The 24,097-nt window shown below is 42.6% G+C and overlaps 1 protein-coding gene across 1 annotated transcript in view; it reads left to right on the top strand.

The window, feature by feature from the left end:
• The window catches only part of Gpc3 (glypican 3), a 339,189-nt gene extending 315,646 nt beyond the window's left edge, over positions 1-23,543 (top strand). Inside the window, exon 8 of the mRNA XM_059250245.1 lies at positions 23,019-23,543. Within this exon, the coding sequence (XP_059106228.1) occupies positions 23,019-23,188 (170 nt within the window). The 3' untranslated portion in view covers positions 23,189-23,543. The remainder of the gene's footprint in view (positions 1-23,018) is intronic.
• The last annotated feature ends 554 nt before the right edge of the window (positions 23,544-24,097 follow it).

The raw sequence follows: 24,097 nt of genomic DNA, 5'->3' as shown, positions 1-24,097 counted from the left end.
AATGTCTGCATCTCTGCCTAGCACCTTCTGTACATGTGAACTCCCACAGTTTAATGAAAAGGATATAAACCAACCATCTGCAGCAACATATTTGTTTAAAAAGGAAACACCAGCATGAAGACTTAGCAACTTTGAACCAGTTGAAAGGAGAGCATCTGCCTGATACTCTCATAGTGGTTATATTAATTGTTCATCTTCCATTCTTCTTATGATTTGTGTTACTAACATATTTGTATTGATTCCACAAGAATCCTTCCAAAAAGACCCTGCAAATGGTTACTTTGGAAAGATTAAAATCTACAAGGGAATTAAAGCCCCTGGCATGCACAGTTAAGAGCATACAATGTTCTATCCATCTTGAAGACCACCTTGAGGCTCTCACATCCCTGTTGACTTTTCATGGAATGCTTACATTTATTTATGTATTATGTGCCAAACAACATACTAAATGCTTTACATATCTTCACAGCAATCTTCAGTTTGTAGGTGAAGAAACTATGATCCATAAAAATGATATGAATATTCACGTCAATATTGAGCATGTAGTACTGACAACTGCATTTATTTGGCTCCAAGTCTAGGATTCTACCACAACACCACCCACTCTGGTGTGTCTCATACTCCTAGGGTATATGCTGTCTGACTCACCAGGAAGGAACCAGAGTCTCTGGCTTGCTCATAAGCACCATTGCCTCTTAAACTAAACACCTGGCCCTGTGGAAATGAGACTCAGACTGCAATGATGTAGGAGGGCAACATATTGAGAGAATCAGATAATCAGGAATGCCAAACCAGTAAGATTGCCCTGGCCAGCTAGAAAACAGCACAAAGTCAACAAATCTCTCTCCAGAAGACAAGTCAGGAAGTAAGAGCCAAGTAGACTGAACTGTCTCAAAATGAAAGAGCCAGTGTTTGAACAGTCTGGCTTCAAAGTTTCATCATGCCCATCAGTCATAAGGTTACAAGCAGCAATAATTTTCTTTCTATCTTGCAAATCTAGGATTTAGCACTTCAAAATAGTTGTTGTAACTTAACGAAATGCCATATTTCATGGCTTCAGATTTAGCTGTTACCTATAACCATCTCTTTTTGGCTCCTTTGGAAAGAATTGTGATTGTGATTATTTTAACATTTTAAAATACTAACACAGCTACATTAGATTCTAACTCAATATAACCATCTAGATACAAGCCAGTTGGATTGGTTTTCTTTTTTAAAAAAAAGATGAGGGTACGAGGAGAGAGTTCAGTGAGTTGTATATTCACGGAGACCAGATGTGTGGCCGCAGACAAAGGTAAGAGGGTGTCAGGGTTTTGCCCTGCCCATCAGACTAGAAATACTGGTTTTAGTGAGCTCCAAATTTAAGCTGGGCATGGTGACACATACCTTTAATCCCAGCATTAAGGAGGCAGAAGCAGGGAAATGTCTCAGAGTTCAAGGCCAGCCTGCTCTTCAGAGCTGGTTCCAGGCCAGCCAGGGCTACATCATGAGACCCTGTCTGAAAAAAAAGGGGAAAAAAAAGAAGATACAGAGTGATAGAAGACACTCGGCATTGACCTCTGGTCTCTACATGTGCACACATGAGTTCACATACTGCTCATGCACTCGTGAACACACACACACACACACACACACACACACACACACACACACAGAGAAGAGTTGAATTCAACAAGACATTCTTCTTTCTGTCTTGTAGACATAACATTAGTTAGCTTGCCTCTTTGTCCCCAAAGTGGACTTATAACCCAGTTTCATTTATTGGTTCCTAAACACATTTAAATACATCTGAATTAAATTTTGCATAAGTCTCTCCTAAGCCCTATTCTGAGACAGCAGCATATTTCAGTTGGCCTTTTATTTTCTCCCTGTTCATGACCCTATCCTTCTCTTTGGTCCATAAAGTAGGATATAGATAGTATCTGATTTCATTTCCTCTGTAATCCTGTCATGGAATTTTGTATTGCTGTTAGTTTTCAGATTAGCAAGCAGAAACCATTCGTAGGGCTGTGGTCACATAGGTAGTAGGTGACACGGGATATACAATCTTTCTCCTTGTGTCCGTTGTTCCCTCTGATTCTATTAGTACTTCTGTGGTAGTGGTTCCTGTTTCTAAGTAACCCCATAGAAACAGATTAGCATTTTATCACCATGGACATGCCCATGTCGAATTCTACCTGAGTCTTACTGTGCCCGAAGAAAACTTGCCAAAATAAAACTATGTCAAAGGTTAGAGTCTGACTAAGAGGTGGGCATTCATTCATTCATTCATTTTTTTTTTTTTTGGTCCTTTGAATGAAACCAAGGGCTTCATGTATACAAGGATAATGCTGTTTTTCTGTTTTTATTTGTTTTTGATAGTGTCTAGTGTAAGCCAGTTTGGCTTCAAATTCCTTGTGTAGCTGAGGCTGGCCTTGAACTCCTAATATTCTTAAATACTGGGCTTATAGGCACATACCACCACACCCAGGTTTTCATTCTTAATCTTGGCAAACATCATCAGGAAAATTAGGAGAACTTAGTACCTCTAAGGAAAACAGGACCAGTCTGCCTCCTTTTTTTTATGTTGCTTGGAAAAATACTCGTGACTCCTTCACCTTTTATATTCCACATAAATATTCCAAGCTCCTCGACCGTTTGGAAGGCACTATTTTCATCTTTTTAGTCCTCTTCGAGTTAGAATAGAAGGCCTGTATGTGTACACACGCACGTGTTTTAGAACTGTGTGCTTCATGTGCTGTGCCTTGAAAACCTTCCATGTTATTTTGATTTAATAAATATTTTCATAATCGCCCAAATGATGCAGTTCATGCTTTTGTCATCAAATATAAACTAATGTCCTCAAGGGGGAAAATGCAATTGTTCTGGCACTGGGCCAAAAATGGCCCAAAGAAGATACTGGAAGCTTGGTTCCTAACATATCTGTCCTGATAAGTTAGCAGGTGTTCAATGAAAACTACAGAGCCTGTTTTTAATTCCTATTGAAATCATTGCAAGTGCTCCAAGTTTTATCACTCATAATTAACATAAAGAAATTAACGTCTTAAGAGCCTAAATATTGGAAGCCCTATGAGTCCTGAAGATATTTAAAGGGAGACTCAATGTAAATAGGATGAAATTCTTAAGCAAGATTACTGATATGACAGGACTAAAGAGCTCGGGAGTGTGTGAAAAGTGCCTCTTTTCTTCCCTTTAATAAGTCCATTACTTGCACTTGGGCATATTTTAAGGTCCTTTTCAAGCTGAATCTAGACTTGAGCATGCTTTGCATTTCAAGCTTTGTCTATCAATCAGTAGAAGCCAAAGTTATTTCTGCTTTAAAATAACAGGAGCCAGGAACAGCTAATCTCTTTTCATTCTGAGTTCCTTACATTATTTTACCAGGACAAAGTTTGTGTTGGCTACAAAACAGGCCATTCACAACATCCAGGAGAAGGAATTTAGGTAAGAATGAAGAGAGATTGTAGGATGTATAAAGCCTCCCTCTCCTGAGGCCATTAAGAAATTCCAAATTGGCATGGTTTTGAATAGTGACATGGCATTAGCCTTGCTAATTTCAGTAATTCAAGCTGATAGTCTGTCTCTCTTTACCGGGCTTTTGGTTGAAAGCAGCCCATCACTGCAGTACCGTTGCAGTGCGCTCCTCTGCTAAGGTGAGCTGGCATTTTAAAGCATGTGATCGAGGGGGACTGTACCCAGCGCAAGGACATCTTAGGCAGCTCTTCGGAATCCATGCCTTGCTGTCCTCAGCCAGGCAGTCTGTCTTCACTCTTCTTTCTCTAACCAGGAAGGAGCGTATGAGACAGGCAAGATTTGTCACCCCCTCAGCTCCATCTTCTGACCCCTTTGAGGATTTCTGTCTGGCTTCTTAGTTGGGTTCCCTTCAATAATTGGGAAAAGCAAAGAAACCCTTCCAAGGTTTCCTTTTCATTTTATCTTGAATTAACAGATAATGCATATGTTTATAGGATACAATGTGATGTTTTCCTGTATGTTTATAATGGGGAGTGACTGGATCTTTTTTTAATGATGGATGCATATTTGCTCTTCATTTTATAAGATGTACAAAAAAACCTTTACAGACAGCTAATGGGGAAAAACAACAACTCAGGGGAAAGGAAGCTTCTTTTTAAAGGAGTCCACATTTAAAACACAGTCTCTTAAATCTTTCAGGTAACCGGCATCTCACATCATGCTGGCAAAATGTACAAAGGGAAATATTCAGAGCCTCTCAAGCTAAAAAAGTAGGAAGATGGCCGAGTGTTTGAAAGGGTTTAGGGTTTCATCTGAAGAACAGCTGCACTGTACTGTGCTTGTAGTCAGATATACCAAACACCAACAAGCCAAGCAGACCTTGGAAGTGGCCCCAAGTGCAGTGATAGCAAGAGCCTTGGATGACAAGGCACGTCAGCAACCCAGGCCCTCTGCACATCCGGCCCAAGGTTATTAACTTTGCTTTCTCCTTACTCAGTCAGTGACTAACCAAAGCACAAGGGCTTTGTCTGAATGCTTCAGGTCATTAAGCAATAAGGATTAAAAACAGAGGGAAATAGCAAAAGAGGATGGATGTAAAAGAGAGGAGAGGAGCATGGGAAAACATTAGATCTTAGGTTCCAGAATGTTCCTCAAGAAATATCCATAGTTAGCCCGGATAAGTAACATCTTGCTGGGTACGGTGGGGAACACTTGTTAATCCCAACCTTGGGGAAGATGAAGCAGGAGGATGAGTACAGCCTAGACTACATATCCAGAGAACCTGTCTCAAAGCCCTAGTGCCAAGAAAATGAATCATAGGCTGGTAAGGTGACAAACATTCCCATATCTTGTGCCATTGTCACTTACGTACAGGCAGAGCAGTAGGGACCACTGATCAGTTTTTGCCAGGTTTTTTTTCCTTAGACCCTCTGCACTCTCTGCTCTTGCTCAGATTCCCAGGGTTCTTTGTTCATGCCTCTCTTGTGGCACTTAGCACATTCTAGCTTGGAGGACAAGTTATTTTGGGACTCAAATCATCTGCCTCATAAGATAGAGAATTCCAGGAGGCCCAGACTGAGTTTTCTTCTGCCATAGCACCTGGCAGAGTGCCCAGCAAATGACAAGGGCCTGATTCCTGCTCACTGCTGCCTCATCTCACACCTGCTCAAAGACAGCCTGGCCTATGTATCCGGAGACCCTGTCTCAAGGCACTAATGCCAAAAAACGAATCATATGCATCTTCACCTCCTGCTGGATAGAGAGCTCCTTGAGAGTAGATCCCATAGCCTACCCAGTGTCCTCAGGGCCTGGCTGTCTGGTTCCTAGTACATCGATCAATGTTCCTACCACTCAGGAAATGTTTAACAATTAAATATGTTTATCATATACCCTTCTGTTCACCTATGGCTGCTATACACACCCCCACTCATCCACTTCAAGCGATGGCGAATGTTCACACATGTAAACAGGTGTTTATATGGGCTCAGGTAACTGTAACAGAAATCACATCTTCACATCTATACTCCATGTATATTCACCACTATTCTCCCTGCAAAAATGTGGCCAAGGTTGGAAATGATTTTAGGGAACAAAGCTATGAGAGGAAAGAGAAAACGCAGTAAGGTAGCGAAGGCAGGCTGAGAAAGATTGGTAGGTGAAGGACTCCACCTGTCTGTTTTGAGGGCTCTGAACCCCCTATGTTGTCTGCCTGGCTGGGGCATGAGAAAGATGAATACCCCCCCCCCAAAAAAAAAAGCTAAATAGAAAAGGGGCCTCTTAAACTTGGTCTTAGCCTTAATTGTAAGGAAAAAAGACTTGAGGATTACTTACCTTGTTGGTAGTCAAAGGGAGACTACAGCTTTCTCCCCTGGGTGACCTAAACTACAATCTGTCTCTATAGCCCTCTGTTAATACTTCTTGCATTTGTGAGGAAATTATAGTGACTAAAAGAGGCTCAATTTACTTCCTCTAATCTCTTAGTGGAGAAATTAAAAGGACAACCAGAAATTGTTATCCAACCGGAATTCTACATGGCATAGGGAGAACCAATTGGGACAAATCAATTGAAGAGAACAATCTTTACTTAAGGGGCTTGCATCTTTAATCACGGTAATCCCTTTGGTAAATTGCTTTTTCTGGTGACATTGCATACCTAATTACAGCATGCTCATTTTAATTTTCCCCTTCCATGTTGCTTGCTGTTTGTGCAGCTGTGGGTCTTCAGGCTGAGCAACAACTAAGTACCAGTATTAAACCCTCATCACCAAAAACTCTGAAGGTCTCAGGACCGCAATGCCACCATTTTTGGAAGTAAACCAAAGGTCACTAGACAAATAGGTTTTCTTTCTTTTTTTTGCTTCTTTTTTTTTGGGGGGGGGGGTTGGTGAGACAGGGTTTCTCTGTGTAGCCCTGGCTGTCTTGGAACTCATTCTGTAGACCAGGCTGGCCATGAACTCCTAGAGATCCACCTGCCTCTGCCTCCCGAGTGCTGGGATTAAAGGCGTGCTCCATCACTGTCCAGCAAATATATTTTCTTTAGCACTTCCTCAGAAGACCCATTTTCTACCTTGTTAATGATTTGAATTATCTTTTCTATGAAGTATTTTCAACATCTTAAAATTGTGAAGATAGAAGAGATACTGGACGTGGGTCCAACCAACAGCCATGAAGGTAGTTTACATGCTAAGATTTGAGCCACTGTCCAATTTATATAGCCTAGAGTCATGCTGTTTTGCTTAATGCAAGCGTTCTTTTGTCTAGCCGTATTCAATAATGTGTGGCTGTGAATCCCCGTTTATCTTCCATACAATTCTGTACGGATAGAGTTTTCATATCTTGAAATTGCAGTTTTTAAATAAATGATTGAAGTTTGGTTGGTTGGGTGGTTCAGTTCTTTGAGAGAGGGGCAAGTCTAACTCTATTACCCAGGCTAGTTTCACAACCCTCCTTCATGTCTGAGCCTGCCAAGGAGCTGAGAGTACAGCAGTACACCACTATGTCTGACTCTGGTTTTTAAAAATATTTGTTGAATTATGGTACTTATTATAAGATGATTTTCATCCCAATTCCTTCACATTGTAATGTTTGCTTGATAGCATATTCTACATTATCTTTTTGTTTGTTTGTCTTTCAAGACAGAGTTTCTCTGTTTAGTTACATTATCTTTTTTAGAAAGACATTAACCCCCCTTTTCTCAAAATTCCTTTTTCCAACCAGTCCATCCTGCCTTCTGCCCTGTTGTCTTGCGGCTTGACCATATTTGGCTGTCATTCCTGCATGCTATGGTGAAATGGACCCCATAGGCATGCATCACATGCCAAAGGCATATATCAAAGCATATTCCCTGAAGCTGTTTTTATGTAGGAGAAATCAGAAACAACCTAAATGCCTAGCCATGGGAAATAGCCCATTTTTATGTTCACTCTGTGGAATTCCTTGCAATGGTTCAAAAGAATGAGGTCATTCTACAAACATTAACACACAGAGATTTACAAGATGGTAGAATCTGAGTCCATGTATGCATATAAAACACATTCACAGTAATCATCACTGTGAAGTTGTCAGAGGAAATGGTGAGATGGAAAGTGTGTGTGTGTGTGTGTGTGTGTGTGTGTGTGTGTGTGTGTGTCTGGGTGTGTGTCTCGGTATCTGAGTGTCTGTGTCTAGACCGTATATATGTTGGTATTGTTTGAATCTTTAATTTCAAGAATGTACTCATGGAAATCCCATGTGGAGGTTTTTTGAAAAAATAAGAGAGGCTGAGAAGATGGCTCACTGGGTAAAGCGCATGTTGCACAAGCAAGAAGACTTGTGTCCCCAGAACCCACATGAAGCCAGACTAAGTAGTGTGTGATCTCAGTGTTCCTCTGAAGAGGTAGGAGGTGGAGACAGGAGAGTCTCTGGAGTCTGGCAGGCCAACTAACCTGGCGTGTACAGTAGTAAAATAATAGGAAGTGTAAACTGACTCCAAGGTTGTCATTTGACTAACATATATGCACCATAGCAAGTGTGAATCATGCACTCCGACCTGTGAACATATATACATATGTACACACATATACACATCAGTCACACACATAGAAATATTTTTAAAAAACTGAAGAGCTAAAAATAGAACTCCAGGACCCAGCTATAATCTTTCTAGACATATACCCTAAAGGAACTATATCCTACCACAGATATTTGCATATCCATGTTTATTGTTGCTGTGCTCAAAACAGCAAAGAAAGAACCAGCCTAGATGTTCAAAAATAGATGAATGGATAGAAATGTGATACATATATAATGGCAATTATTTAGCTGTGGAGAAAAATGAAATTATGAAAATTTCAGGAAAATGGTTGAAACTGAAAAACACTATATTAAGTGAGGAAACTCAGGCCCAGAAAGACAAATATCTCATTTTCACTCTTACACATGGACTCTAGCTTATAACTTTAGTATGTGTGAGTTATGTGAGAGTGAATGTGGATGTAGGTCATAAAACTAGAAAAGAGGACCAGGAGAGGGGGAGAGGGCATTTTAAGGAAGGGAACTGGGGAGGGTAATAGAATACATGTGACACGAAAGGAAAAAAAACTGGAGATGGAAAGGTACAAGCAAGAAGGGAGTACAGAAGATGGGCGGGGGGTTGTCAAGGAGCAACCAATCAACACAAAATACCGATGGAAATGGTACAAAGAAACCTGTTCATTGGTAGCCTAATGTTTTTGAAAAGTGCGTCTTCATAGAGGTAGAGAGACTATCTAGGGGAACAGAGGAGACTAATGGAGTGAGGAAGGTCAAGACGGGAAGGTAGCAGGATATAGGAGACATAAAGTACATTATATACTTCCATGAGAAATGCCTTATGCCAACCATCATAATAACATCATAAAACAATATGTATTTATGGGCTAATGGTGTAGCTTAGTTGGTAGAGTACTTTCCTAACAGTAGCAAAGCTCTGGGTTCCATCTACAGCAAACAGGAATTGTACAAATGTAATCCCTGTGCTTGGGAGGTGGAAGCAGGAGAATCAAGAGCTCAAGGCTGGGACTAGAGAAAGACTCAGTGGTTAACAGCATTTGCTGCTCTTGCAGAGGAACCACAAGGCAAATCATAACTATCTCTATTTCCAGTCCCAGGGAACCTAATGATCTCTTCTAGCCTCTGAGGGTACCAGGAACATGCATGTGGTCCATGGACATACAGGCAGACAAAACACCAACATACATAAAGTAAAATAAAAATGTTAGAGGTCAACTTCATCCTCAAGGCTACACAGATAATTCAAGACTACCGTGGTCTACATAAAACCCGGTCTCAAAAGTTGGGGGTGGGGGGAGAAAGAGAGGAAGAATGTATTTACATGTTTCGTAGTTGGGTGGGTAACAATCAAATGAAAAGACTCTAGTGGTTTAGAGATAGACAGATAAAATGGGCTGTTACAATAGCCCAGTAGCAAACAACGGCAATGGAAAGGAAATGGATTCTCCAAATATCAAGAGAACAAACAGTACTTAGAGTGGTGATTAAGTCAGTGTGGAAGATAAAAAGGGAGACTGGTAGGTTTCTGGCTTGGGCTACCTGGTGATGACTAAAAACCTTCACTGAAAGGGGAGACAGGGGAAGAGGAGGAGAGCAGTTAAGGGAAGGGAAATGCCTCATTCCACTGGAGATATGCTAAGTCTGAACTGCCTGACAGACATCCAGCTGGGAACAGCCAGTGAACTTAAACATCTCCAGAAAGATGTCTGAGATCGACCCAGATGTGGAAATCCTCTGTTAGAGATAACGGGGGGCGGGGGGGGGGGGGGACCAGTGAACAGATTGAGGAAGATGTGTGAAGTAGAAACGGCGAAGAGTGGAGGAAGAGAATACCCGTCTTTAAGAACAGTGCGGAAGAAAGAACAGAGTCCAAGGAGGAAGCTTAGAATGATCAGAGAGATAGGAGAGGAACAGGGTGGAAGCAGTGTCAGGAAGCAGGGGCCGTGCCAAGTTGAAAACAGGCAGTAGCCAACAGTGTTGAATGCTGCAAAAGGCTCAAGATGAAAAATTCAAGAGAATCCATTGAAGGATTAACTGTAACTGGTCTGAGGGATTTACTGGGCAGATGAAGGTGTTCGACAATTGCACTCTGATGACGGTCGCACACCTCAGTAAATTCATGAAAACTCACTGAACATTTGAAATTGACTTGAAATGGGTGAATTTTATGATATGAAATTTTTACTTTAAAATTAGTAATAATATAAACCAGAAAAAAAGAATACACTGAACTTTAGTTTGAGAAAAGTCATGTTTCCAAGGGGAATTTTTTTTTTTAGAGTGGCCCACTACAAAGCCCCAATTTTTATCTGGTTTAGTTACTGGTGACTGAATCTTTTTTGAGATTTATAATTACATCATTTTGCCCCTTTCCTGTCCTCTCTCCAGGCTCTCCCATACATCCCTTCTTCTTTTTCAAATTCATGGCCTCTGTTTTTTCCATGTTTTAATGTGCTTTAATATGGATTCCTTAGTGGTCGGTCCTTCAGTAACTGAAACTGTCCCCAAATGACCATCACTCACTCTGTGGTGCTTACAGCATGGTGCTTTGTCTCAGCTGTTGTCTTTCTTAATTCTAATTAACCAGTCACAACGTGTATTTGTCTAGCTGACAGACACTTTGATGTGTTCTGTAGTTAGGTAAAAACATAGTGGAAAACATGTCTCCCTTTTCACTTATAAAGAACCAAGACTGCCAGTGGTCATATTTAATCAGTGTTCATGCCAACTGCATCTTCTTTTAATTTTGGTGTGCTATCTTCCTGCTGTTTTTTTTTTTAATACTCCTCAGTAAGCTGTTACTCTTGATGGTAGAATTTTTCTTTCTCCCACTCACATGTTTAGAGCTGTGGGTCCAGGCCACTTGGTACCCTCTTTACCTTTCCCAGCCTCACTTTGCACTCACCTACTTTGTTCAAAAGCCCACAGAGCTATCTGTGGACAGATCATCTGGCTTCTTCTGCTCAGTTTGCCTGCTTTTCCATTGGGTCCTTCCCACTTCGGTCCTAAGCGTGGTCCTCAAAGGACTTTTCTCCAGCTAATGCCTCTTCTTTGCTTCCATGTCCTGAGGGGTAGCTAGCTACCCGTGTGCAGTTGCACTGAGCAGAGTCTACCACCTGGGAATTACAAACTGTTCTTCTGGGGGATTCACTGTGAACAAGTCTTACACACAAGTGCCTCCATATAGTTACACACACTCAACATTTCATATTGCCTGATACATGTTTTCATTATTTTTGATATTTAAGTCAGCAAACTGACAGCTCATAGACTTCTTTCTCCCCACCTTAAGCAATCACCATTTGTTCCCCTAAAATCATGTCTTGGTCAATGACTCTGGAGCCGACTGAACATCTTCCTCTCCGTGTGAACCACTCGTCATTTTGAGAGAGACTGTTCTCCAAACAGTGTCTGTGTCAGTGGGAAATGTGTGAAGGTCACTTTGACCCTTATACCTTCATCCTTTATCCCTATCATGAGACCTTTCAAGATCTGAATGAGATTCTAGAATCTCAGTGCTGGAAGAAGTTACTTTACCTTCCCCTCCCCGATTCCATCCATGTTTGAGTTCCTTCACCAACACCCTACTTCATGGCTGTCCAAACTCCTGTGGAGCACCTCCCTAGATCCGATCAGCTAGAGGAGCTCTACACACCTCTCAGAGTGTTCTGTCAGAAAGGCCTTTGCTCCTTCATCCTAGTTTTCAGATTACAATAGTGATCTCTTAAGTCCAAGTTATTTTCCTCTTAGGAGGAAAACAAGAAATACTGGAACCTCTGCCACAAGAAACAGAACCTGGCTTAGACATTTACATCAAGTGAGGAAGAACCAAAAAAATTCATGTTTATTATTCAGAACCAAGGACTGGGGATGTAGCTCACTGGTAGAACTCTAACACAGCATTCTTGAGGTCTCGGGTTCAATCCTCAGTACTCAAAGGGAATAAGGGGAAACAAACAAAAGATGATTGCAGTTTCTCTAAAAGCCAGACCTGGGTGTGATAGTTCACACATATAGCCCCAGAAGTCAGAAGAATAAGGCAGGTGAATCAAAACAAATTCAGAGCTGGCCCTGAGCTACAGAGTCTCACTGTCTCACTACCAAAACATTTTAAAAGTCAAAATCTATCCAGTGATTCCAACCTTGCCTTTGCCTAAGGATATGGAAAAGAGCGCTGTGGAAACAGGAGAGAAATGTTTGTTAGAGAAAGCTATGATTAGACCAGAAAGAAAAAAAAATAATTGGATACAGGAAAGTTGCTTAGAGAGCAATGGAAAAAGAAAAAGAAGTGAATTGGGAAATGGAAAAGTGAGGTGGAGATGAAAACACAGAACTTCCAGATTAAGGTATTGCACTCATTCTTGTGCCAGCATGCAAATGTATTTTACTGGCACTCATCCCATGGACCTCTGCAATGAGAAAGGAGGCTGGCAGGTGCTACTGAGAGGATTGAAGTCCTGTTGCTTTGTATGATCACAGCTAAGCAGTGGACTTCATTAACAAGGCTGTACTTTGATGTTCCAGAGACAGGCATTGAGACTTCAATCACAGCAGCCCCTACACTTGGGAATCAATGATGCGGGAAAGGATGGGCTGTGGCAGGGGTGGGGTGGGGGGTGGGGGAGCAGTAGATTGTGAGGCAGGGACAGAGGCCAAAGGTATCGGGACACAGTCATCAAGGTTGCAAGTAAGAAATGAATGGAAGCTACTCACTAGAAAACCTGTTTCCTGCTCTGCATGTCACACACAATGCTGGCATGTGTCAGCTGCTTGCATAGCAAGGCATCAGGTTCCAGGCAACAAAAGCAAGTACGAAAATAATCTTCGTGGATTCCATCCATACTGAGTACCATAAACTGCTGCCTGGGAATCTAAAGGCCAGGCTTTGAACCTGGCCATTTGCTTCCTGAGCTTCCTGTCATTGGCCCTACATTTACGTTGTCTTCAGCATGGGTCAGTGGTGAATCCCTTGATGAAATCAGAAGCATCAGCCCCTTAAGGATGGTCATTCTTGCAAGGAGATTTCTCCTCATCTACATACTCTCACTAGGCTGGGAATAGGTATTTGTTTGGGCATTGGTTCATTCAGGCAACAAGCATATGTTTAAGTTCTATATTGACCAAATCCTGTGTGAGAGCTATGGAGCACAATAAAAATCATTTCTTACTTCACCAAAGTCAGTCTAGTTGAGGAGGAGACCCTGGAAATGACTAACTGTGCTATGATGCAGATTAAAGTTTGTGCTACAGTAGAAATCCAATCCAGTTACTACAGAAAAGCTATTGGTTTTGGCCAAGGCAAGGGGAGTAGGCTTCCTGAAAGATGTGTTGTGTTTAAGTTGAAACTTGGAAGATATATTTGTGGGTAGAAGAGATGGATTGGGGGGAAAAATAAAAGATGGAGAGCTAGGGAAAGAGCAGAGAGAAAGAACATACAGACATCATCCTAATCTAGGGAAACAGCTTGAAAAACTTCAAGTCCTTGGCATTTTCAACATTGCTAGGACTACAGTATATGATGTCTGGAAAAAATATATGGGCAGTTTTCCAGTTAGGAAGCTGAGAAACAAGAAGCAGAGAAGCTGCTAAGGACTTAGGATTCTCTCCCATAGGCAGTAGTGAGCCATCAAAGAATTGTGAGGCAGGGAGAAACGTGCTCCCACGTGTGTTTTTAGGAACAGAATCCTGTCTTGTCTCTAGCTGTCACAAAATAGAACATTCCGTCCTGAAACCCCCCTGCACACACACACAAAGTGGAGCATTGGAGAGAAACAGGTATCTTCTATAACTGGGGCGGTGAAGACTAGGTCAAGGGCCTGGGCTGAAGCAGAGGGGAAGGGCCAGCATCCAGACAGAGAGGGAAGAGATGCCTGGGTGAGGATGCCAGTGAGCACTCTCTGACCATGCAGATCCACAGGTGTGATGGGAAGGGGATGGAGCCAAGACACTGTGTGCATTCAAGTGAGCTGGGAGAAAAATGGCCTCAGTTTCCCCCAATCTTGTTGATGAGGAGGAGAGAACTGTACAGCTGGTGAGCATTTAATGAACAAACCTGAGACAGAACAACTTAGGGAAGGTGTTCAGCTTTCATTTATAAGGACACCTGCCTACTCTTGACTTCCAGTCTGACGCTCCCACAACCAGCTGAGTGCTTTTAGAAGCTTGCTTTCACCACCCCCCACCACCCCCACCCCCAGCTAGGATGCAAGCCATCTTTCATGCTATTGGACATTCCCAGGACTCTGTAAGCATTTTGATCTTAGGGTAATCCCCCCACCCCTACCCCCACACATCCTCTACTGCTCATAAAAAAAAATGGAAGCTTACCAGAGTTTTCCCATCAAAGTAAAGCCCTCGTGTATTTGATAAAATCCTAATATAGTTGGCTCTGAGGAAGTACATGACCACTTCCTTATTCCCATGAGCCCTCAGCAGTCATTGGATTTGGCTACAATAAGTGATATTTTGTGTTTTCTACATTCTTAAAGCCCAGTGATGCATACCTTTGTGACTGTGTCATGCACACAATTGATGTTACAATAAGAACTTCGTGAATCTAAACCATTAATATTTAAATTTATGAAGAGAGAGTCTCCTTGTATTTATTGTTTTCAAAATGTAATTCAAGCTTAGCATCATTTGGGTGGATTAAAATGTATGTTCCCTGAGAGTGTATATACTTGCTCTTTAATAATTAGTCTCCATTTAAAATCCCTAAGGCCTCCCCCCGCCCCCTGTAAAAAGCCCTCTTGCCCATTCACTATTGAGGAGTTTTACATGCATTCCATGGTAATACTGAAGAGCCATTCATTTTTATTGCTGTGCACAACTAGACTTGAGTTTCAAAACACTGGGAAAGAACCATTTGATGTGTGTGCCTTGGTGTTGGGTTTATTTACAGCTAAGTAAGGTACCAGACTAGCAATGTCCTTGCATTGGGGATTAGGGAGTCTGTATCCCAAATGCCATTATCTCTTGTTTTCTAATATAAGAATGCTTGATTGGGGGCTGGAAAGATGGCTCAGAGGAAGGAGGTGGTGGTGCTTCTGAGACAGCTGAGGGGGGGCCAGCATCCACTCTTACTCCCCAGGCTTCCAGGACAGAGCCATTCTCTTTTTGGGCATATAACCGGACTCATGACACATCCAAATAAGTACAATAGTGGCCCATGTTATGATAGGATTATATAATAAACCATTTGCTATTTTCTAAAAGATTAAGTCATCTCTTGATTGATTCTTTTTTTTTTGGTTTTTCAAGACAGGGTTTCTCTGTGTAGCTTTGTGCCTTTCCTGGGACTCACTTGGTAGCCCAGGCTGGCCTCGAACTCACAGAGATCCGCCTGCCTCTGCCTCCTGAGTGCTGGGATTAAAGGCGTGCGCCACCACCGCCTGGCTCTTGATTGATTCTTAACTGCCAAACAACAATATAGCGTAGTTAGTGTTTCAAGTTCTTCAATTTTATATTAGAAGGCTAAGCAGCCAGAGCCATAGCTGAGGGCTGATGGTATTATCTCCTGACAAGCAAGTTATCATAGAAGAGAATATGTTGAGTCACAAATTGGAATTTGAGAGTTGGAATGTCACATATGGTAGCAGGTGATCCAAGTTGCCCAACAGTACTTTTAAGACCTTTCCACCCTATGTACAGAAAAGAGTGCCATCAAAATTTTCCCCCAAGGATATGGAACTTAATTTGAAGGACTAGCTCAATCAGAAATGTTTTCTGAAGTTTTCATTGAGTTTGCAGTGTACTCTTACTCCACCATACATCCTTACATGGTTTTTAAAGACATTTTCAGATGTATTAATGTATTTTAGTGTGTGTGTGTGTGTGTGTGTGTGTGTGTGTGTGTGTGTGTGTGTGTGTAATGTATATAGGTGCACAGTGTGCATATGGAAACCCAAAGAGGCCTCAAGAGGGCATCAGTGTCACCCTGGAACTAGAGTTAGAGAATGTTGTTGAGTTGCCCTGTGGGTGCTGGGAATCAAACCCAGGTCCTCTGCAAGAGCAGCAAGTTTCTTAACCACTGAGCCATCTCTCCAGCCCCAGCCTTGAATATTTTTCTATAAAGCATTGTACTTTTCCTCTACTACATCTGTGGGAAGTATGCCATGGTTTCTATACCCATAGCCCAGTGCAGTATAACCTAAAGATATTGTATCCCAGCTTGAAAAACAGGCCTATTATGAGAAAGATCATTCCTCCTGAATGGGGACAATCTACTGTATTCTCTCAGCACTCTATTCTTCTAATAGAAATAATCCTCAGTTGTAACTGAGGATGTTTGCAGGCTGGAATTAGCAATTAAAAAAATGATGTGGCGATTTCACTGCCTAGCCCTGTTCCAGGAGGAGCCATGAGATCGCTCCCGGGTTTTACAGTCAGTTATCAAGTCAGCAAAATCGAGAGCTCACTGATTTGTCAATAAGACATACTATGAAATGGGCCTATTCTCAAAGGGATCCCATTAAAAGAATTAAAACCCAAAGGCCTGAAGTATGCCTGTTTACCCACATCTGTGGGGAACTGTGAACTGTGAAGACGAAAGCTTCGTTTGCAGAGCCACTGGCTTCTGCTTTCAAGTCCAAGTCCTCATTTCATTCCTGAAAGTTCATAAAGGAGGTGGGGTTACTGCGGCAGGAAGGGGGCTTTTGTTGTGGTTCAGAAGACAAGGAAACCAAGATCTGTTTGGGAATCAGAAACCAATAGCAAAGCCCCAGGATGTCCGTGTGAATGGGCAGCAAAATGAGCAGTGTTGCAATGAGTGCCGTTTCCTTGGAGATTGCCCCCAGTTTTATCCTCTAGGGTATGCCAGGCAATGGCCTGAGGTTTCACATACCCAAGTCTTAACTGTACGCAGCAAATGGAAAACACAGGGATGGATGGCAGTGTTGTTCTGTTGCTATATTAGGGCCAGATTGAAGCCATCTGCTGGAACAGGCTTGGCAAGGAAGAAACCCCCGTGCTTGGCTTAGCAGTAGCATCCTCTTCCCTGCCATTTTTAATTTTAAGACACGGTCTTCTGCCGAGGATGACCTTGAACTTCTGATCTTCCTGTGCCGATATTGCAGGCATCTGCCACCACCCCCAGTTTACACAGAGCTGGAAATTGAACCCAAGGCCTTGTACATTTGAGGTGAACATTGTTACAACTAAGCCTCATCAGTAGCCTCCCTCCCTTGCCATTTGAGGGCAGCCAGAGATGCCCTAGGCCATCAGTGTAAGTGAAGGTCCTATAGCAACTTCTCGATGCCCATTTCAGTCAAATGAGTATACATACAGTCAGGCCCTCAGAGGCTTTGAAAGGGCCCCGAGACTGATCTCACTGGCTGCCAAATCTTTCTCCTCCCCTGCTGTGCAGGCCTGCTCGAGGGACCATCCCTCAGATACAGCAACTTCTCTCCCAAAGTTTTGTGGCCAGTGGCTTCGGTGGGGGTAATAACCATGGGTTAGAAACAAAACCAGAGCAGTGTATCATGGATTTGATTATTGCCAGGATCTCTCACCCAAGATTAGGAAGTCAAGAAGCAAGAGAATTCAGTAGCTGACGATTACTAGGGAAATATCCCGAGGGAAACAACTGATTGACCCTGCATGTATGGGGAGGCTCTGTTGGAAAAGGCCACCTTGGCTGTTGTGAGTAGAGGAATGATTACAGCTTGCAGCAGACTGTGCTCCTTTTCCAGGTCCCAAGAGCCTTGAAACCAGAGAGAAATAAAACTCAAAGGAAGTGTAGGGGTCATCAGTTCAGCACCCTGACTTGCCAGATGGGGCAGCTGAAGCCCAGAAGGAAATGCCTTGTCAGAGGTGAAGTAGGAAGGCTGTGACCAAGCCAGGCCTTGAATCTAGAGTTCGAGGCCCCTGGGGATGCTAAAGACTCCTTGGGGATTCCAGGAGAAGATTTTTAATAACCAGGAATGGAGGGCTCTCCTCTCAGAGCTTTGCCCAGTGCAGAAAAGCTTTCCAACACAAACAACAGGCAGCCCCTAATGACTGACTGTTACTTTAAATGGATCATCTGATCTACAGCACAAAGGGCACGAAGGCGAAGTGAGAGTCAGGGCTGAGTATGTAATTAGTACAGATAGTTGGGTCTACCCCCTGGGCATAGTTAAACTGAGTACAAATCGAAACAGACTTTTAGATGTAGGTTGGAAAAAAAAAATCTCCTCGCTGGCCCTAAAGGTTCTCACAGAAGAGTCACTCTAAGATAGAAGCAATGTATGTCCCTGTCAAAATATCCACCTAACATGATGAAAATATAGTATGGAAATCATTAAAAAAATATGAGTGATTTCAAATCAAATCATGTGTGGTGTTTCTCATATGTCTAGTTTATAGCAAAACCGAGTTATTTAATTTTTTTTTCATATGTGCTACACATTGGTCCCCAGCTTCTGTTCCCACGGGCTTCTTGCTTCTTCAGGACAAGATGCTTGAGTCTCTCTGGCTTCGGCTTAGGGTTGTGCTTCACAGAGATAATACAGAGATCAGATTGTGCATGTCTCAGAAACCTTCAGACGGCCCCGCCCCTGCTGTCTTTACAATAATTTTAACATTCCTAACCCACATATTTTGGCTCCAATTTGTCCTTCTTGCCTTACCTTTCACCACTACTACCTCCCATCACACATACACACACACACACACACACACACACACACACACACACACACACCTGGAGAGTGTGTACTCCGTCCCCTTACAACACAGAGATCCCTTGCTCCTATTGGAAATCCACTACCTACAATCTCAGTTCTTAGTGATCTTTCTTTTACTCAGATTTTCCTATTCCTGAATTCCCTCAGTTTGTGTTTTCTTTATTGCTTTTATTTCAATGTTCAGGTCTTGAACTATTTCCTTAAAAGCCACTTCAGTGAGCCCTGCTGTAGTCATCATCATGATTCCTGATGGAGAAAGCCCAACTGGCCTAAGTAACCCTCCCAGATAGCTCTCTTTGGGGCTTTATCTCTCCTCTTGGTAATTTGCCTTTCTTTATATGAGTCCTCTCTGCTTTCAGAAGGATGTCAGCTTGGTTTGTCTGTTGATGTGGTACCCTTACCACAGTGTGCAATCCCTTGAAGTAGTGGTTAAATCTTTCCTCAGCCTTCTGCTTACTCTTGGGACATCTTCCATAGGCTAGCATTGTTTGCTAAATGAAGTTAGATTCTATTTCCTCTGTCCAGGAATGTCCCTATTTATCTTTGACCAAAATCCTGTTTTCCCTCTCTCCCGCAATACTCTCTTATTGTCCTCAGCTCCCTCTCTCAGCTCTAATCCTCATGGTGGTGGCCCTGGCCCAGAACGTGGCTTTGCTGGGCTTCCCGTCAGTGTATACCGCAGGCAGGGATTGAGTGATAAGACTTCTCTACTGAATGGAGAGCCTCGGGCAATCTCTAGCCATAACTTAGAGAGGAATATTCTGAGAGGCCATGTGGTGGCCTAGATTTATGCCTGGGATAATGGCCTTAGCCATCATCACTCATTTCTTAGGAAACACAACTGATAATTTCCATGTCAGATTCCCAAATCAAGAACTCTGCACTATTCTACAAAGTTTAACAAGGTTTCTTAACTGAGTATGTGATAAACTTGAGGTGGAAACAATGCCTTTTTCTCATGCTTTGGAAGTTTCCTTTTATGAAAAACATTCAGTAATTGAGGTTTGTTTGTTTTAATGGGAATCTATTACTACTTAGTCCTGCAGCATATTTGGTATACAGAATTCTTCAAGAAGCAGTGTGGTGGGGCTGGAGAGATGACTCAGTAGTTAAGAGCACTGGCTGCTCTTCTGAAGGACCCAAGTTAAATTCCCAGAACCCACATGACATCTGTCTGCCACTCCAAGATCTGACATCCTCACACAGACATACATGGAGGCAAAACACCAATGCCTATAAAATAAACATAAATAAATAAATTATTTTTAAGGAACAAGAGGCAGAGGCAGGTTGATCTCTGAGTTCAGCCAAGGCTGTTATACGGGGAAACCCTGTCTCAAAAACCACACACACACACACACACACACACACGCGCGCGCACACACACACACACACACACACACACACACGAACACGAACAAAAAACCTTTAAAAAAAAAGCAGCATGACTTCATAAGAGGTTTATAGTCAGAGCCTGGATTCGGATAATACAGCTACTGGTTACCATGGAAATATAGACCAAACCCACTACCCTGAACTTGAGCTTCCTCACTTGTAAAACGGGAATACCTACTTCATAAGGTGGTGGGGAAGGTTAAAGTCAATGAGATGGTACAGCTGAATACTGTAGCACACTGTCTAGGAAACATGGACATTCAGTAATTTAATTCAAGATCATTGTTATCATTTCCAAGTATAAGGTCCAAGGGACACGATTAGAGGGCCAAGGACATGCTTGCTGCACGAGATTGAGTTGAATCCTGAGAACCCGAAGAAAGAAAAGAACCTACTCCTGAGACTTGCTTTCTGACTTCCTCCTATGCATCTAAGCTCGCACATGCCACACAGCCTAAGTACATAATAAAGACATGTAAAGTAAAACTTGCATTCCAAGGATGAAAACGACTGGATTGAGCAGAAGTGTGCACCTGCTCTGGCTGCTACAGTCATCGGGACTGTTTGGTGTTAGCGGATTATTTGAAGAGTCAAACTAATAGAGGAGGAACAAAGTGGGAACATTAATAGATAGTGTTTCATCTTGATGTTGGGCAAGAGTATCACCCAGAAAAAATGCGAAAGCAATGCTCAGAGCCCTCTCATTCAGGTCAACCCTAAAAATACCCCTCTTCGCTTAAGTGGCGAAGCTGCCGTGGGACTCAAGGCTTGGCTTTCAAGAGATCAGTCATATGTGTTCTCTGCCTTACTGAAAGCCGATCAGGACCTAAGCCTGTGCTAGCCTTGCCAACTGACAGCTGACCCCAGCCCTCTTGTGCACCCCACATAGTTCACCTTTCAGAGAAAGAGGTCTGGTCTCCAAGTAGTGTTGCTCTTTGTTCTTTCCCCCTTTTATTTTGTCTGTCTGTCTGTATGTCTGTCTGTATGTCTGTCTGTATGTATGTATGTATGTATGTACTGAGGAGGATCTGGATTACAGCCTGCTGAATTACTTTTTCTGAGCAACAGAGTTCTCCAGAAAACAAATTTGAATTACTATCAGCACTCAGGCAAAATAAATGTGCTTCAATTTCACAGGCGTAAAATAGAATCTGATTTATAGATATTAAAAGCTAGGTCATTATCTCATTGGGATGCAATGACAGAATTTTAAAAAATTACAAGATCAAATAATACTTGTTTTGGTTAATATAAGCAGATAATCCAATAGAATACGTAGAATTCAAATTAATAGGAAAACTATCAATACCTATCACACTAAAAGGCAGAGAATGTGAACTATTACCCATTGAGAAATATAATTAATAAGCCAAAGCACAGAAAAACTTGATCTACACTGGTGATTAAATATATGCAAATTAAAGAAACCTTGAGGTAAAATGTCTTGTTTCTTCAGATGAGACACATTAAAATTGGTTCTCCCATCATCCTTGGTAGCTTTATAGATTGCAATAGCCTTTTTGGAAGGTGGAGTCACAGCCTGTGAAATCAGAGCCCCTGGCTTTGATCTCCTTGATTTTGCTTCCTGTACTAACCCATGCCAGCCTCAGAGCTGTCCTGGTCTTGGACCCAGTTCTGCGTGTATTTGGGACCAGTTGAATCCACACACTTGCTTCCTGGGACTTCCTGAATATTTGCATGGCCTGTAATAGGAGCTCTTCCTTCCTCTCCTTGCCTTCCTTCGGTAGAATCCCAGTCATTTCCTCTGAGCCTGTTGGTATGCCTCTCAGTGCCCCAAAGGGATCTCTCTGGCCCCTGGCTGTGAGAGAGTTGGCTGGGTGGTGAGTCACTCACGCATCACCTTCACAAAATACTGACATAGAGTCAAGGAAAAAACAAGGCAGTGGATTGGATCTGGAGACACAAATTTGCAAGAAATTGACCCCTGGGCTGGTTATCTAGAATTTCACATAGAACCTCTGTCTGCTTAGATTTGCCTTTTGTATCAGGCCAAATCAAAGACATCCTGTTTATTTTCAGAATCATGTACATGTCTCATACATAACAAGCAAAGAATGCAAGACTTTTTTTTTACCCATTGGCTTCTCCTTAACCTTAAGTCACTTGGCATCAAATTATATCCTGTGTTTTCAGGCACGTCCAACCAGAAGCCTCATACACCTGAAGATAGCTAGGAATGTAGCCCAACACAAAATCATAAACTTATTGAAAACATTAGGAGAGTTTGGGGTGACTTTTTTGGAAGGGGGTAACTTGATTGAGTAGTTCTCAAATGTGAACTTTGTAGGTGACCATGCTGTATCACTATGTCAAAAGGTGGACATGCTTGCTCAAAAGATGGGACTATTTGGTGAGGTTTTATTGCTTTTATGGGAGTGGAAATTATATAAAAGAGGAATATTGGGGGGAAAAATAAAACTTTCAACAGCAAATTACCCTGTCCTTCAACATCAACTCAAATTTCCTGGAATAAGAATGTCAGTATGCTGTATGGGGCTAAGAGAAAGTCCATTACATATTTCCCACTCTCCCTCCCTCCCTCGCCAACACACAAGGACAGATATGTTCACCCGCATAGCACATTTTAATGTAAGTTCTGATGAAAATGACCTTCCCTTCAAGGGTAGAGATCTGCCTGGGAGATGTTGCAAAGGACCAACAAACACCCTGCTGTGTTGGTGGAGCCAGAGCAGAGAGGGAAGCACTGACTGACTCACTCCCCACTGCTGTGCTCTCTGCCCAAGAGCACCTCTGGCCATCTCCTTGCACACCACACCCTCTCCTTCCTGCCTCTGGAATCCCTCCCTTCCCAAACCAAAGAAAAATCCAAGTGGGAGCTTCTCACCCGTCCAGCCAGGGGCTGGAGCCTGGGAACGGTGTAGACCTGATGGGGTATATACTCCTGCAACTCAAATCCTCCTTCTCTTTTAACAGAACTGGCGTATGATCTGGATGTGGATGATGCTCCAGGGAACAAGCAACATGTGAACCAGAAGGACAACGAGATCACCACCTCTCACAGCGTGGGGAACATGCCGTCCCCACTGAAGATCCTGACCATTGTGGCCATCTATGTGGCGTGCTTTTTTTTCCTGGTGCACTGACTCGCTCGTGGACCAGTGCCTGTGCTGCCCTGCAGCACCCTGTGGTCCTCCTACAGAAAGGGGGCCACCTTCTTTTTTTTTTTCTATTTTTTTTATCTTCTATGCCTCCTCCCGCCATTAATTAGAAGGCTAACTGTCTTTCTGAAAATCAAATGGCATTTTTATGAGGAAGGTCAATTTTAGTAGTAAGGTAGATTGTCTTTTTGAAAAAAAAAAACAAAAAAAAAACCCTTCAAGTTGTGCCAAATTATTTTCTTACATTTGACTGCTAGAACATGGTTGTCAAGTTTCCCTCTTTTCTCTTTCTCTGCATGGATTTCTTTGAAAAAAAAAATAAATAAAAGTTCAAATAAAATGATGCTGGGTCCTTTTTTATAAAGCGGTCATATGCTTCCTCTCCCTTCATCCCCATTTTCTCCCTCATCTGGCTTTCTAGTCAGTGTAATCCAACTAGGATCCAAAAGGTCCTTGCCAGCACTTCTTTACCTCTGCCTTCGAGGCGAGGAGCAATGCTAACCTCAAGCATCAACCACTCTTGATTAAACCACCCCGCTCAGTGTGCATCCATGCCCAGTCTCCACTGAGAAACCTTAGCATGGACTCTGCTGTCTAGGAGACCAAAGGTGGCTCAAAAGTTCTGCTGTGACCTCTCTCCAGACTTCCCTTCTGAACTGAAGAGATACCTCCGTTGATAACGTGCTGGCCTTACAAGTATGAGGACTTGAGTTCAATCCCCAGAAACCTCATGCAGAGAGCAAGGCATGGTGGCTTGTGCTTGCAAGCCCAGCTCTGTGGAAGCAGAGGCAGAACCCTGAGCTTGCTAAGCCAGCCAGCCTAACCTACTCAACGAGCTCCAGGCCAGTGAGAGATTCTGTCTCAAAAAGCAAGGCAGAAAGCATCTGAGGAGTC

This window comes from Peromyscus eremicus, chromosome X (assembly GCF_949786415.1).
Source record: "Peromyscus eremicus chromosome X, PerEre_H2_v1, whole genome shotgun sequence".
Classification (NCBI taxonomy): Eukaryota; Metazoa; Chordata; class Mammalia; order Rodentia; family Cricetidae; genus Peromyscus; species Peromyscus eremicus.
This window is presented reverse-complemented; position numbering and strand designations above follow the sequence as displayed.